Source organism: Temnothorax americanus, unplaced genomic scaffold (genome assembly GCF_048541705.1).
Source record: "Temnothorax americanus isolate GAGA-0224 unplaced genomic scaffold, ASM4854170v1 Scaffold39, whole genome shotgun sequence".
NCBI classification, from domain to species: Eukaryota; Metazoa; Arthropoda; class Insecta; order Hymenoptera; family Formicidae; genus Temnothorax; species Temnothorax americanus.
Window position 1 is genome coordinate 1,428,024 of NW_027509536.1, and position 14,023 is coordinate 1,442,046.

At 42.4% G+C, this 14,023-nt stretch overlaps 2 protein-coding genes across 6 annotated transcripts in view; one reads left to right on the plus strand and one right to left on the minus strand.

The window, feature by feature from the left end:
- Cad99c (cadherin 99C) overlaps window positions 1-14,023 on the plus strand; it is a 121,440-nt gene that overhangs the window by 97,183 nt on the left and 10,234 nt on the right. For 3 of the 5 annotated variants that reach the window (XM_077414925.1, XM_077414924.1, XM_077414926.1), the window contains 5 exons: window positions 480-743; window positions 12,330-12,479; window positions 12,740-12,958; window positions 13,247-13,441; window positions 13,625-13,912. In XM_077414925.1, the coding sequence (XP_077271051.1) occupies window positions 480-743; window positions 12,330-12,479; window positions 12,740-12,958; window positions 13,247-13,441; window positions 13,625-13,912 (1,116 nt within the window). Of the gene's footprint in view, window positions 1-479; window positions 744-5,904; window positions 6,014-8,121; window positions 8,291-8,361; window positions 8,624-12,329; window positions 12,480-12,739; window positions 12,959-13,246; window positions 13,442-13,624; window positions 13,913-14,023 lie in introns of those variants that run through there. The other 2 variants (XM_077414927.1, XM_077414928.1) reach the window with 2 other exon arrangements.
- Window positions 1-14,023, minus strand: part of LOC143902224 (uncharacterized protein C15orf61) — a 93,260-nt gene that overhangs the window by 68,430 nt on the left and 10,807 nt on the right. The gene's annotated exons all lie outside the window — the stretch shown is intronic.

The following is a 14,023-nucleotide window of genomic DNA, read 5'->3' on the forward strand; positions in this document are numbered from 1 at the left end:
TCCCTCTGGATTAATCGGAAACGCGCGTGGCTTTCGCTGCGTGCAAAAAGCAGTTGAATTATTTTCGCGTAATTCCCAGCGAGGTCTCGCCCTGTATATCCTGTATAGATCCTCTCGCGCGCGTACCTACGTTACGCCAACAACCTGCTCGGCCTGTTCCAACTCGGCGTGTTTTCCCGGTCGAATTATTTAACCCGACGACCGGGGGCTTGTGTCTGACCCCGCCGGCCTTCAATTAACCGGAATCTCCATGAAACTGCGTAAAGCGCGCCGCATAAATTTAATCCCGCTCGATTCCGCGCGGCGGAATATACATATATCGCCCGGGCGATTTCTCATCGCAGCTGGAGGCGCGGAAGGAAAGCTGATGCGGTTTTCATCTCGCCTCGGTGCATTTCCTCCTTGGCGCGAAAGACATGGATAAATTATTATATTGAAAATAATCTCCACGCGTTTGTTTGTTCGTTTTGTTTCCGCAGCTCACTCCGGTCGGCTCGACGATCTTCAAGAACATCGACGCGATGGACGCCGACGCCGGTGTCAATGGCATTGTCGAGTACTCGATCGCACCTGGTGACGGCAGTAGAATCGGCAGCAACGAGGGTGTCGGCCGCAACCGGATCACCACTGTCGACGGATACGGCTACTTCAGCATCAACCTGCCGCACCAAGGACAGGTCACGGTTAATCGAACGCTCGACTACGAAAGGACTCAGCGTTATCTCGTCACCATCTTGGCATCGGTGAGTTTCGACCTTGTGCTAATCACGTTAATTGATCGCAGCTATCGGAATTAGATCGGAATTAGAAGCGAGTTTCAGTGAATCGATGATGTTGACGTAAGCGTTGATATAGAGATGTAGATCTGGTGATCTAATGCAACGGTTCTAAGGGCTTGAACTCGAAGGAGAAATACGACCGGTAGCTTCTTAAATAAGAACATTGTCTGATACGAAATAGAAAAGCAGAAAATTGAAAGTTTGTCTCGGAACAAAAGTTTACGTAGAAATAGTGTTATAATTTGTTTGAGATAATTATAATTTATTTTTATCGAATAAATATCTTTTTTCTACAAAAACAAAAAATTTTTTGTTTTATCTAGAATTTTCTAATCTGTCAGTCCAGTTCTTTTTACGTATCTTCTAAGCATGTATCTTATAAATTGTTGGCCGTGTTGTCGTACGTATACCGTTGCGTACATATCTGTCGAGTATGATAATCGAGCATGATGAGCTCGACCAATGATATGTTGCGATTACGCTACGCGACATCGAGCTGAAAACCCGTACGACAACAAGAAGATTCTTGCACAAATAACGAGGAAATAACGGTAATCATTTACGATGTCTAGTAAATTACTGTGTCGTCTTTTAAGATAGATGATCAGGTTCAGTTCGAGAAATATTAGTATAACACAGACGGAATAATAATTTTGCGCGAAGAATGATAAAAGAATGCGATAAAAGTAAATCTTAGTATATTTTATTACAGTCTATTTTGGTAGTAAAATTGCATTTCTATTGATACAAAAATTTTTGTATCAATAGAACGGAACGAAAGCTTTTGCACGTACAATGAAATCTTACAATTCGACAATTTTTCCTCTATTCTTTCTCAAAGATAAATCTTTCTATTGCAAATTGATCGGTAGACAAGACAGAATTTTTTGTGCTGTCCACTTCGGTGTATATATATCGTATGTGTCATCCATGTGGTATATTTACGTTATGCGTAACTCATACTTCATACACCTGTTGCGACCGATTCTCGGTTGTGCTGCTTTTATTCGGTCGTTGCTGGCGTGCACAACTAACATGTGCGTGTGTACAAGCACTCTACAACGACGTTCTGGAGCATTTTTAGCGCCGTCGTTAAATCTCGGAATTCGGGAGAGCATCGATTTTTTCATCAACCGCCTTATTCTTGCAGTTGCGGCTGCAATCGACGAACACGCGCGCGTGCTGGTGTAAGTTAATCGTTTGTAAATGCACGTGTTTCCTTAATTTAATACGCCATGGATGGGTACGAGGCAAATCGATGGGAGGATGTGGGATGGTCAATGGTCAGGTCGTGTGGGTCGAGGGATGGGGACAGAACGAGGGACTGACCGATGAGTCACAACGCTGACTGTCTGTCGGAAAACCATATTTGTATTAGCATATCGCGCTTCTCCTTCACACGACTGCTTGTTCGCTTGAGTGTTATTAGTTCGGGCTTTCGAAGGCCCTCTCAATTCAAAACGTAATCTTACCTTTTACGATATCGTCATTCTTCACGCGAGCTTCTTTTTTTATTTTTCTGATGGTTCGAGTTTGTCTCAAGATACAGGATGTTTTTTAAAAAGATACCAAACAATTTAGAGATATACTATCTTGTCAAACCGTAATTCCTTTCCCGGAAAAAAATGTACTTAAAATGTTTAAAAGTGCACATTTTTATACTTTCTTGTATATACAAATTTTGAATTAATTCCGTTAATGTAAAGTCTGTCTGGAGAATTGATCGAAGAGAATAAAGAAATATGTGAAAATTATATAACGATCATCGCAGTGCCGTATGTATACGCAGTACAATTTCAACTATCTTGATTGCCCATTTATGAGAAATATTAAGGTCGATGAATGCAATATATGAGAAGCGACATACATTAAGGCAATATTCCTGAATTCTTTCATTTGTATTATCCATAAGGAGGTATCTCAGCGGTAATTCACACGCGAACGTGCCGCAATAATTCCGAGAGGACTCCAACGTTCGCGCGCGCGCGTGCATAATTATATGCGTGGCGCGATGAACGCGCGTGCAACGTGCACGCTTCGTTACCGTGCACACACGATCCTCGTGTACGAAACACGTCTCGTGTGCTCTGTCGCAGATTAGAAACCGATATACGTACAGGCCTGCATGCAGGCGTGCATTTCGCTAAACGGTATTACAACCCGACCGGCAACGGCACCACGCTGGCCAGGTAGATGCGTGTTCGACCTTTTTCACGTCTAATGATTTTAATGGTACTAATCGATTCTGCGGTCTCGCACAAGTGCGCAAACAGCGCGCGACGGACAAGTCGTTAATTACAGTTACGCGCCCGGCTTAGATAATCCATGCGTCTAAGTAATTAATTACTCCTATCAATCGCGTATTTAGAAGCATGCTGCGTCGAGGTACTTCAAACGTGTACAAGTTTGTATAAAGCTGAGCGAATATTGCAGATAAACAAGGAAAATGTGAGGCTTATGAAGTTCTACGAGACGTTTCAGGTTTTGTTATACCTTTTTATATCTTTACGAGCTTCTTTATCGATTTAAAATTAATTCTTCCTCAATAGAGATGCAGAGACAGAAATCACTAAATTATAGACGTGTACCTACTCTTAAATTAAATGATTTTTTTATTTGATAAAATGTTTGTAAATGAAAAGATCTGATTGTGAGTTGATCGAAAAATTCGCAGATAAAAATAAATGCAGGAGAAATGGTATACCTTCTATATGTTCCACGATATCTGCAGTTCGATACTGTATACTGGTGGATTCGAGCCAACCAGAGTAAAGATAGTTTGCAGATAACAACTCGACTATGCGAGTTGCGATATTTCCGATGCGAAGTTTTCGCGCAATCTCGCGGTCAAATTCACCAGCGAAATAGCGAAAGGATCGCATGTAACGGTGCACACCGGTGCAGAATAACACAATCTTTCCGTTTGATACGTATACGCGTGCGGTATCGTTCGCGGTACCGTAAGGCATTAACCGTTCGGCCCTCCCCCCTCCAGATTAGCTAGACTATGGATCGCCGTTGCTTGTAGCTTGTAGCTATTTGCATATCGTCTCTGCCAAACCCGACATTGTTCGGTTTGCACAGGTATACACGCGGGCCGCGCTACCGTCGGATTATAGAACTCGCAAATTGCGCTTCTCGTATCCGGATCACGGAGCGATCGATACCGCGACACTTATCGGCCGTGTACGCACCGTAATCCGGACTTTCTACTGACGAGAATTACAGGTTGCAGCGTCCTCATAGACGTATCGCGAAACATGGCCTGGTTCACATTTAAACACTCATATTTATTCATTCATATGTCAGGTCCGATTGCGCGTGCGCGCGCGCGCGCGCGCAGTGTTCTCTAATATATAATAAATAAAACCAGCGATTTTTTTTTGTCTGCCATCACACCAGAGAGAATATCGAATGAATTAATAAATATAATTAGCTAAAAACTTATATTTTATTTAAAAAAAGAAGAGAATAGTACTGGGTCAGTGCTTCCGTGTAGCGAATTTGTAGTTAAAAGTATGAATCTAGGACAGCAGATGCAAACTTTTGTACAAAAGGCTTAGAATAAATATTAGCTTTGCGGGCCAAGAGGATATTATGTAGGTACTGTATAACCGGAGAGAAAACAAATTTCCACAAGCTTTTTATTAATAAAGTTTAGATAATAATAATTTTAGTTATTCAATTTAATTTCTAGCAACACAATAATATCGCGCGAGCTATACAAAAATAGGACTCGGCTCGTAGTTTGCCGATCACCAATCTGGAACGAGAAGCAAATTCCAAGCAGGCGATGCAAGAGTCATTTCGATCGGTATGATCTAGCAGCCGCGAATGCGACCGTTAACGCAATCGCTAATGGACCGCGCGTAATCTCGTCTCGCGTGAGTGAAAGTATAAGATGCTCATTAGTGAATATCGCGTATTCACTTATAGACACCCACGCAATCGCGGCGCGAGATTGTTCGATCGCCGTGACGAATCGTCATAAGTGCCATGCGAGCGCAACGAGTATCGCGCAATGTAACGTAACGTAACATGCTACCTACGTGCGGCGCGCACACATACTATGGGAGAGGAGGGGGGGTTATGATAATATAATCAGGAAGTGATATAAAATGTCAAATCCACCGCGACCCGTACGCGCGTATGGCGGAACAATACTTTGTAACTGTACAACGAACACCGTCTGCTTATATTACGACGGTGCTTGTCGCGCCGCGATTATATTGCCACACTCTCGCGGTGGTCGTGCTCCTCGCTCGCATTAAGAATTGTTCTGTACACGATCTATTCACGTGCGAGTGGTTTTATGAAGCGAGGCAGTCGATAAGTCACTTCTGACGTATACGACGCAAAAGTCTGCCGTCAGATAAAAACCGCGAGTTCGCATCGGCTGCGAACGTGGCATTTATGTTTTCATTTGCATCGGGCAGCCATGCATTTTGTTATTTATGTTAACACACGGAGCGGTTTGGACGGCCACAGGAGTTCTGGTCGGTAACTATCGTATATTTTGATTGGAATATTGCCGGCGCACCACTATATAATTGTGGCTCTTCAAACGCACTCCATGCATAAACGACGATCTTTTTTGCAAAAAATTATTACATTGGCTCAGCGTAATGAATATTTTTAGCAATAAATTTTATCTCTGATGTTTATAATAATATGTAAAATGCTTAAATCAAATATACGGCAATGATTATTGACCATAGCGCAATTAACAAGGTTTTACCATAAAAATTATGGTAAATACAGTAAAGATATTATTTGATATTAATTGTGATTATTAGCACCTAATATTCTAATTACATTAACATTGAACATTACATCTGTAAAAAGAAGCAACAAATTCTTATAAATAAGTCAAGAAAAAAATAGAAGTTTGAAGCTTAACAAGCGTCGTCGACAAGTCTCGGTTTTTTCTTCGCGTCAACCGACGTGCTAATGTCTCTTTCCCGACTGTTCCCTAAATTATCTTTAATCTTATCTACGTGGCACAGTTTCGCGCAAACGTGGTCACCGTCGCGCCGGCCGTGGGTCCGAACAAAGAAAATTGCGCGCCGCCAAGGTAGGTAACCGCGAGGAAAACGCAAGGTGGGCAGTAGATATATGGACGGGACTTATATGCAGCGGTGCGTGTTGCACGCGGGTCTAGGTATTATACGTGAGGTATAGGAGAGCCGCGGACTCGCCGGCATTAGTCACCATTCGGCTTCGGGACGTGTAACGTAAGCACGGAATTTTCGATTTCCCCGTCGTCGCGCCGTAGTGTGCCGACGCGACGTGGCCGATCTCGCGTGTAACGCGCCGCGGCGAATCCTTTCGTCGCGGGTGATCGCGCGATACCGGGAAATAGCATGATCGCGCTGACCGATCGGACGTATGATGTATGGAGATACCGGAACGTCAATAGTGTATCCGTTTCGCGCCGTGCATGCGTGTGCATCGCGGCATGGATTTCAAATCGCCGTCTTGCCGTGTCAGCGCGAAAGTTCAATAGAACCATCCAATCGTGAGGAGCGAGATCTGAGCCCCCCTCTCTCTCTCTCGAATATATTGTATGATAAATCACGAATATCGTTCCGCGAGAGAAAAGTACGAGTGAGAATCGACACGTTTGTTACAAAATTTCCAATGTCAAGAGTGCCACGTTGCTTCGCGCGAAGAAAGTTCTTCCTCGTTCACGGAACGCGAACCGTGTAATCGTAATTAAAATCAAAATGGAACGCGATGAAAAGAATATACGCTTAATTAATACAGCCGAAGCAACAGCATTGTGCGGATAGTTATTACACCATCGAGAAGTTTTTTTTTAATGGCGCTTCGAGCTCCGTGAATAAAACGCGTTGCATCGAAGAATAAAATGTTAGAATAATACCTGACGGGACGCATACTTACGCGCGATAACGGTCCGCTCGTGCATGAATTCTTTCCTCGTTAAGTCTACGTGAGACTAACGACGAACCTTGGGGAAAAAGAACAAACGGACGTTTGTCAAACGAACGGTATTAAAATGCGGTTAGAAGGCGTTTCCACCGGAGTGCGTTGGCATTGACGTGGGTGGAGAAGTCCCTCGAGTTGCCTCGAGTTGTCGAAACGAGACAAGCGGTGGACCGTGAAGAACGAACGAACGAACGCGAGGATATAGAGAAAAATTGATATTTCAATTTCATCACTCTTCACTTTCTTTCGCGTTGTCGGAATTTATATTTTATCGGGACAAACTCGTCTTAGGAGATAACAGGTTGCACGTTCGAGAATCTGAGATTGTTAAGAAAATATACAAATTTGGTGAACTGACGATTAACGAAATAAAAATAGAATCGCGGCATTAAATAAAAGAAAAATCACCCGTTACGTATGCCGAACCGCGATGAACGGCTGTTTGCGCGAGAGGAAGCGGGCAACTTCCGGAACGCTTGATGTACGTAATCCTTCGCGACGGAGAACGCGTGTCGCGAAACGTTGATTACAGATCGGTCGGCGCTTCCGCCTACAACGCGCAACAATATCGGACGGATATCGGCGTGACTCGGTCGCGATGAGATACCAAGGCCGAAGAATACAGAATTCCCTCCCGACTTATTCTTGTGAAAACTTTGCACGTTAATCTCGCATAATCCGCGGCGATTTTATCAGTGGAAAAAAAAGAAAAAAAAAAAACGCGGTTGCAGAGTACAGCCGGGGTTTCCGGAAAGCCCGAGGGCGACGATTTCGCAGCCCGATTCGCACGCATTATCGATCGCGGGTGCGAACATAGCCCAGATAAGGCGAAAATAGACGAGTTTGCCGATGCGCACGAAGATCCCGCAATATCCCGCGCCGTTGGTTTCCGATACCGATGTAAATGATCTGGCGTTACGTAAAGCACCCCACCAACCGACGTTACCGCGTTGAAATATAGCGAGATAACTCGAGCGCGCCGATAGCTCGGTAACGAAATATTGGATTTGCTCTCTGCCCGTTTCATCGCTCGTTTATGATATTTTAAACCGACTCCGCGCCGCTCGATATTCAAACTGTTTATAGAGCTCTCAATAATGAAAGACGCTTTGAAATAACACGGAGAATAACGATGAAGATGTGAAAATGTCGATGGCATACTTATTAATAATAACCGGAGACACCGTCGCGCATATAAAATTTATGGAAAGGAGTTCTCGGTGTTTTAAATATATCACATCTTGTTTACGTAAAATTTATATTCCTCGGCGAAATGTTCACAATTTAATTTCGCCAACAGTCGCCAGCAGACGCAAGAGTATTAAGAATATATAATTTCTCAATTATTCCTGGCGAACGTCTAACGTCTAATATAACACTCGAACGGTTTAAGGCGCACGAGCGGAGTTGAGAGGAGGTATGTCGTCCGGTCGATTAAAAGACGCGTGATTTATACGGCCCCGCGAGGAATGCTGTAACGTAACGAGCGCAGTTAACAGCACGCGGGTTAAGGATTCAGGCCCGGAACGACGAGATCGGCAACGGGAATTGCCAATTGCATGGTGGGACGATAGCGAGGAATACACCTTACGGTCACCGCACTTCGTTATGTACTAATTCTCGAGATTTCTAGGACGTGGACTATCCTTCTTGCGATTGTCGCCGAAAAGATCTTTCACGTCTCCTGAACGTTTCGGATTTCTCGGCGACGCGCCTCTCTAAACGAGGATGCGAGAGAGACGTGTATGGGATCGGATTCGAGACGCGCTGTCGACAGAACGTGACTCATCGCAAATCCGACAATGAAGCTTCTCAATCCGATAGAAGCGTTTCTGGCTGTCGCGTTGATTCGCGTTAGTCCGAGTATCGGCGATGGCAATGGCGATTTGTCAACGGTGAGTGGATCGTTCGAAGCGCTCGAAAAATAGAAACAGACTCGGCTCCAGTCTCGCGATTGTAAGCTGGATCACGTTTCTGTCACCGATACGGTGTTACTTAATTTAATTGTACCTTACTCGGAATTTTTTATTCGGTATATACGCTGATCGTAGCTGCGAGCAAGCTCTGCCGTGAGGCTACAACTAAGCGAACTCAACTTTACTGGTGCATAGACCTCGGTGGATCGCGATAAATGGTCTCCTTAGGCTAAATTGAAACAAGCGATTTTTTTGCGAGAGGTCCATTGCGAGGGCCTTACATGCGTAGGGGGGGGGTCTCACGCTGGGGCACAATAGGCACTTTTCATCCTGGAACCTCGTTAGTTTTAGAGCCGCCTCTGGTCATGGCTTCTTGTAAGCGATCAGTTAACCGTCACTTTAAGCGACTCCTTCTCAGAATCGATTCTATTAAGTTATTACACTGTTACTATTGCCGTGTGCTGCGTTGCATTATAATTTTATGTAGGCTCACGATGCTAATTTGATTACTTTGCCAAAAATAAAAATGAACTAATAAAAATAGATAATATTAAATCACGATATATGATCGATTTTTAATTTGATAATTTGATATTATATCAGAAAGTTAATAATTTTATATAACTATGATACCGTTGTTACCGCGCTAACGATGCAATTCTGTTAGCTGACTGCATATTCATTACTTTATTCTCGAAAATAAGATTCCCTCAACTGTTATAATCGTCGAGGTTTTTGTTAAAATCTTATTCGAGGCAATACCTGATGCCTTTAATACGGAATGTTATATGGGGTCGCGCCAGACCGTGGCTTTATTCCACCTGTAATAGAATCCGAGACGCGGACTAAGTACAACACCCGACTTACGAGCGCATCCGAGACGTGTAATGCGCACAGACGTCGCCGCCGCCACCACCGCATCGCCGCCGTCATTGTCGCTTGCCGGTTGCAATTTCGTGGATGTTCGAAATTGCGCGATCGTACGGCGCGAGTAGAGTAGGGGAGACCGGGGCTCGTTGGCACCGTTTTTACAATTTCGGCATTTGAGTTTTTATACAACTAATTATCATGATTAAACAGTACCAACATGAGAGAGAGAACCTTTCTTTACATTTTCATGCTAGGAACGCTCCTGTATACCGTATAGTTTCTTTGTAATAAATGAAATATGAACATGCTGCATTGTGGCCAACTTTCCCCGATAGTAGGGTAAGTTGGCTATGCGACAAAAATCCACGTTAAATTAATGAATACGTAATAGAAACACAAAATGGGTAACACATACGCACTTTTTGATAAAGATTGTATCTTTTAAAGTTATTTTGTAATGATCGAATATCAAAACGTTGTTGCAGAAAAATAATTGTGAACTATTTTAGATGTAGCTTTCTTCGTCATAAAAATATTAATATAAATATATATTTAGCTTCTATATATCAGCATTGTAGATAGTAAATCACGTGCTCAAACAGGTCTCACGCGCACGGCAACAACAAGTCAAGCTAAGCGGGTCTTGATATGAGCCAACATACCCCATCCCTACATACGTTTTATTTCAGTCGTTTTATTACAATAAATTAGACCTATTGTTAGTCAAAATAACATGTCGTATATAGTAACAGAAACTTTTCTTTTAAATAATGATACGTCACTTTGATTTACTTCTCAAGCTGAAGAACATTAATACGATATTTTGAAACGCTCGAAAATTTACTTGTCACCTCTTGAATCAGACTTTTCTCTTTTTTTATTGTAATACTTGTCTGATTAAAATAAAACTTTGTGAAAAGTACCTATGTCATATAAGAAATATTTTGTGATAACCTTTCCATTGTTTTTTTCGCTATAAATACATAAACGGAACGCATTGCCAACTTGCCTCTTGTGCCAACGAGCCCCGGTCTCCCTACGGGGAAAAATACGATTGAATTCTGGGATGCTGCGGTCTCGCCGCGCGCTGCACCGCGCCGTATCGCGCCGCGCCGGCAACATGATGTCATTAAACGATCCCTGGCGGGCGGCCGTTCCCGTAAGCGAGACGAAATGAAAAAGGCAAATGGATACACCGTGCGCCCATTATTACTATTGGCATACGGGATATAGCCTCGGTGCTGCGCACCATGGTCAAGGGTAATAGTTATTTCCCGCGCCACGCTCATGGCTCTCTCGTTCTCCGGCGAGCCATGATATAAATCGGCCACGGTCTCGCATAATCGCGGCGAATCTCCCCGAGCCGAGGACGCGATCGATCTCCCTCTCTCTCTCCTTCTTGGATTCGGATTAAGCCGCCCGATGGGCTGCGGCAGGTGCGGCTCATTTGAATATTATGTGGAACAAATGACCGACTTCTGATCCGTGAACGCTGCTCCTCTTAGCGAACCTCCGCGCGCTTCGCCACGAGGAGTAACGTTCCGCGTCGATGCTCTGAATATATAGACTGCAAAATGATTCATATGTGAAGTTAATGTTCGTACTTGCAGGCGTTTCGTAGAAACTTTATATCAAGTCAAGATTATTTTACGTTAAGATTAACTTAATCACAACTTGCAAAAAGTGTTAAAGAAATATTGTATATAAACGCGTGATGATACACTGCGGTTAATAGAAATATTTTGTAGCTCATTTTGTTCTTTACTTCTTTATATACGAAACATTTTTAACGAAATTTTGAAATACGACGATTCTGTTCCACGTCTCTCAACGAGCTTCAAAGGAGAATAGTGAATAATGCGGGATTTTATTAAAAATTTATGAGATGTTCTGCATGCCGCGGAAGGCAATGCATGCATTTTTGCAGTTAACCGTGTCGGAATTTGTAGTATGTTGCAATAATATATGTATATATATATATTTTATGTGGTACTTTCAGAAGCTCTCTTACGCAGCAAGCTTCCTGGCATAATGAAAATTACAATAACGGGTTATCTTTATTTAGAGCGCTTCGTAAGTGGTCCAGGCCCGTTATTGTATAAATAGGGTCACTGAAGAGAACGGAAGACGAAAAGAAAGAGACGAAACTTTTCCCGGGGCGACGGTAGAACCGGTAGAACCGTATCGTGATGTGTGTGAAGACAAGAAATAAAAAACGGCTGTTTGTTCTTTTCATGCACGTAGCGACTATTGAAAATGTCAATATATGATCGTGACGCGTCAAAATCGCAAGATTAATAGCGCGTCAGTTTTCGTTCGTCATTCAACTTTTTATTTTATGAGCAAAAATGGATGAAAGAATTTTTTAATATCTATATTTTCTCATGCTTTTTTTTCATCGATAGAATTGGGAGAGAGAGTGAGAATACGATATACAGTAATAATAATATAACGAGTTGAAGAGAAAATATGCATGAGAGAATTGAGAGATTTGTTAAAGATAATTTAAATATAGTATAGTGAGGAGGTGTTAATTATTTAAGGGGAATGAAAGAAATTCTTTTACTGTAGACATAATGAAAGAAAATAAATAACTTGCGAATGCAATTATAATAAGAACATTTATAATATAAAATAATTAAATATAATACTTCGAATGTGCTGCGCATAGCCAGTACGATAAATATTTCTTATAAAGTACGAAAATTATAAAATGCAAAATCCTTACTTTGTAAGTTGAAATCTTCGACGTTGTTCAGAAAGTCAATTTGCATTTTCCTTGTCGCGCTTTACGTTGCAAATTGTTTGGTTACAGGATCGAGCGAGAAACGTCTCCGAGAGATTCACATCCACGACCACGTTGACGGTGAACATACGGGATGACGACGATCAGGATCCGTCCTTTATTTATCAAGGCTGTATGCTTTCGGACGGCGCCTGCATCAATCCGGAATACTCGGCATCGGTACTTATTTTTTTATATTATTTTATTATCATGTTGTATTATAAAACAACTGCTGCTCGAATTCGAGCGCGTGTTAACGGTGAGAAGATTATTTTAACAGGGCGTTTCCCTGCCCTTAAAATTTATAGTGCTGAAAAATTTAAGTGTAATCGAATACGCGCGCCTAATCGGCCGTTGATATCTCACTGCTGAAATTCACGTAGCCAATAAATCGGTTGCAACCGGTTCTGCAAGAGCGATTCTCTTTTTCTCTCCGTCAGGTATCGAGCGGAGTACTATCCGGCATACTCAATATCTCGCCCGAGAAAATACAGGCGGTCGACATGGACAGTATAAACGCACCGATTCACTATTCCTTCCTCAGCGGAAATCCGCCGAATTACCGGGATTTCTTCGAGATCAATCCTAACACCGGGGCGGTGAAGCAAATTAAAGCCGTCGACACGACGGTAACGAAGAAGTTCGATATTATTATTAAGGTAAGTATTAACGTTAGATTTTTATGTCACGTTGAAAGAAATGTTTAAATAAAATTTTGAATAATTTAGAATTATTCCATATAAAAATTATTGTGTCCATATTATTATAAATATTTTTTGCCTTTTAATAATATTACTAATTGATTCTTTCACGTTTAAGAAAATAATTACATTTGAGAAAATAACGCAAAATTTTTCGTTACAACGCGTATAACTTAAACTATTTTCCCCAAATTTGTGAAAAACGCGTAATAATTGGGCGTTTTTTTCTTCTTTTTTTTTCTTAAGGCGGTTGAAGTGTCGGAAGCGAAGCGATCAGCTACTGCCAAATTAACAATCACCGTCAAGCCGGTCGACAGCAATCCACCCGTTATAATAGCGTCAAACTTCGAAGGTTTCGTCGACGAGAACGCTCCGATCGGCACAAAAGTCATCGATAAAAGCGGGAATCCCATTGTGCTCACCGTGTCGGATGCTGATCTGGTGAGTTTGATCCCGTAGATTCTATCGGTTTCTATTTAACGAAACGCGACTGAGGTGCGAATCAACCATTTAATTTTCTCCATTGTTAGCGGATAAGACCTGCGACACGCTGATGAAACTCGTGTATTTTTGAAGCATTGGCTTCTTAAAAAAAAAAAAAAAAAAAAAAAAAAATGTTTCTAGGGACCAGACGATCCGAAACCGACATATACTTTCGAGCTGACGACGAATTTCTTTGCGATCGATCCGTCCGGCGTCCTTGTCGTGAACGAGGAGAATTTGGACCGGGATCCTCCGAGTCCCGGCCGCTTCCGATTTCAAGTAGTCGCCCGGGAGAAAACGGGTGTGGCCGCGTCGTCGCCTCTGTCATTTGTCGTGATGTTGAACGATGTCAACGACAATGCGCCTCTGCTTCCAATGATGGCACCCATCACCGTTCAAGCGGGAGAAACGAAGCGACAAATAGCAAAGGTGGTTTTCTTATGTTTTAATTGATTAACAATTTCACATGTTCCAGTATGATAATAATTGTGAGTGATTTGAAGTTTTCTACATTTGATACCTTTTTGGTACTTCTCACGA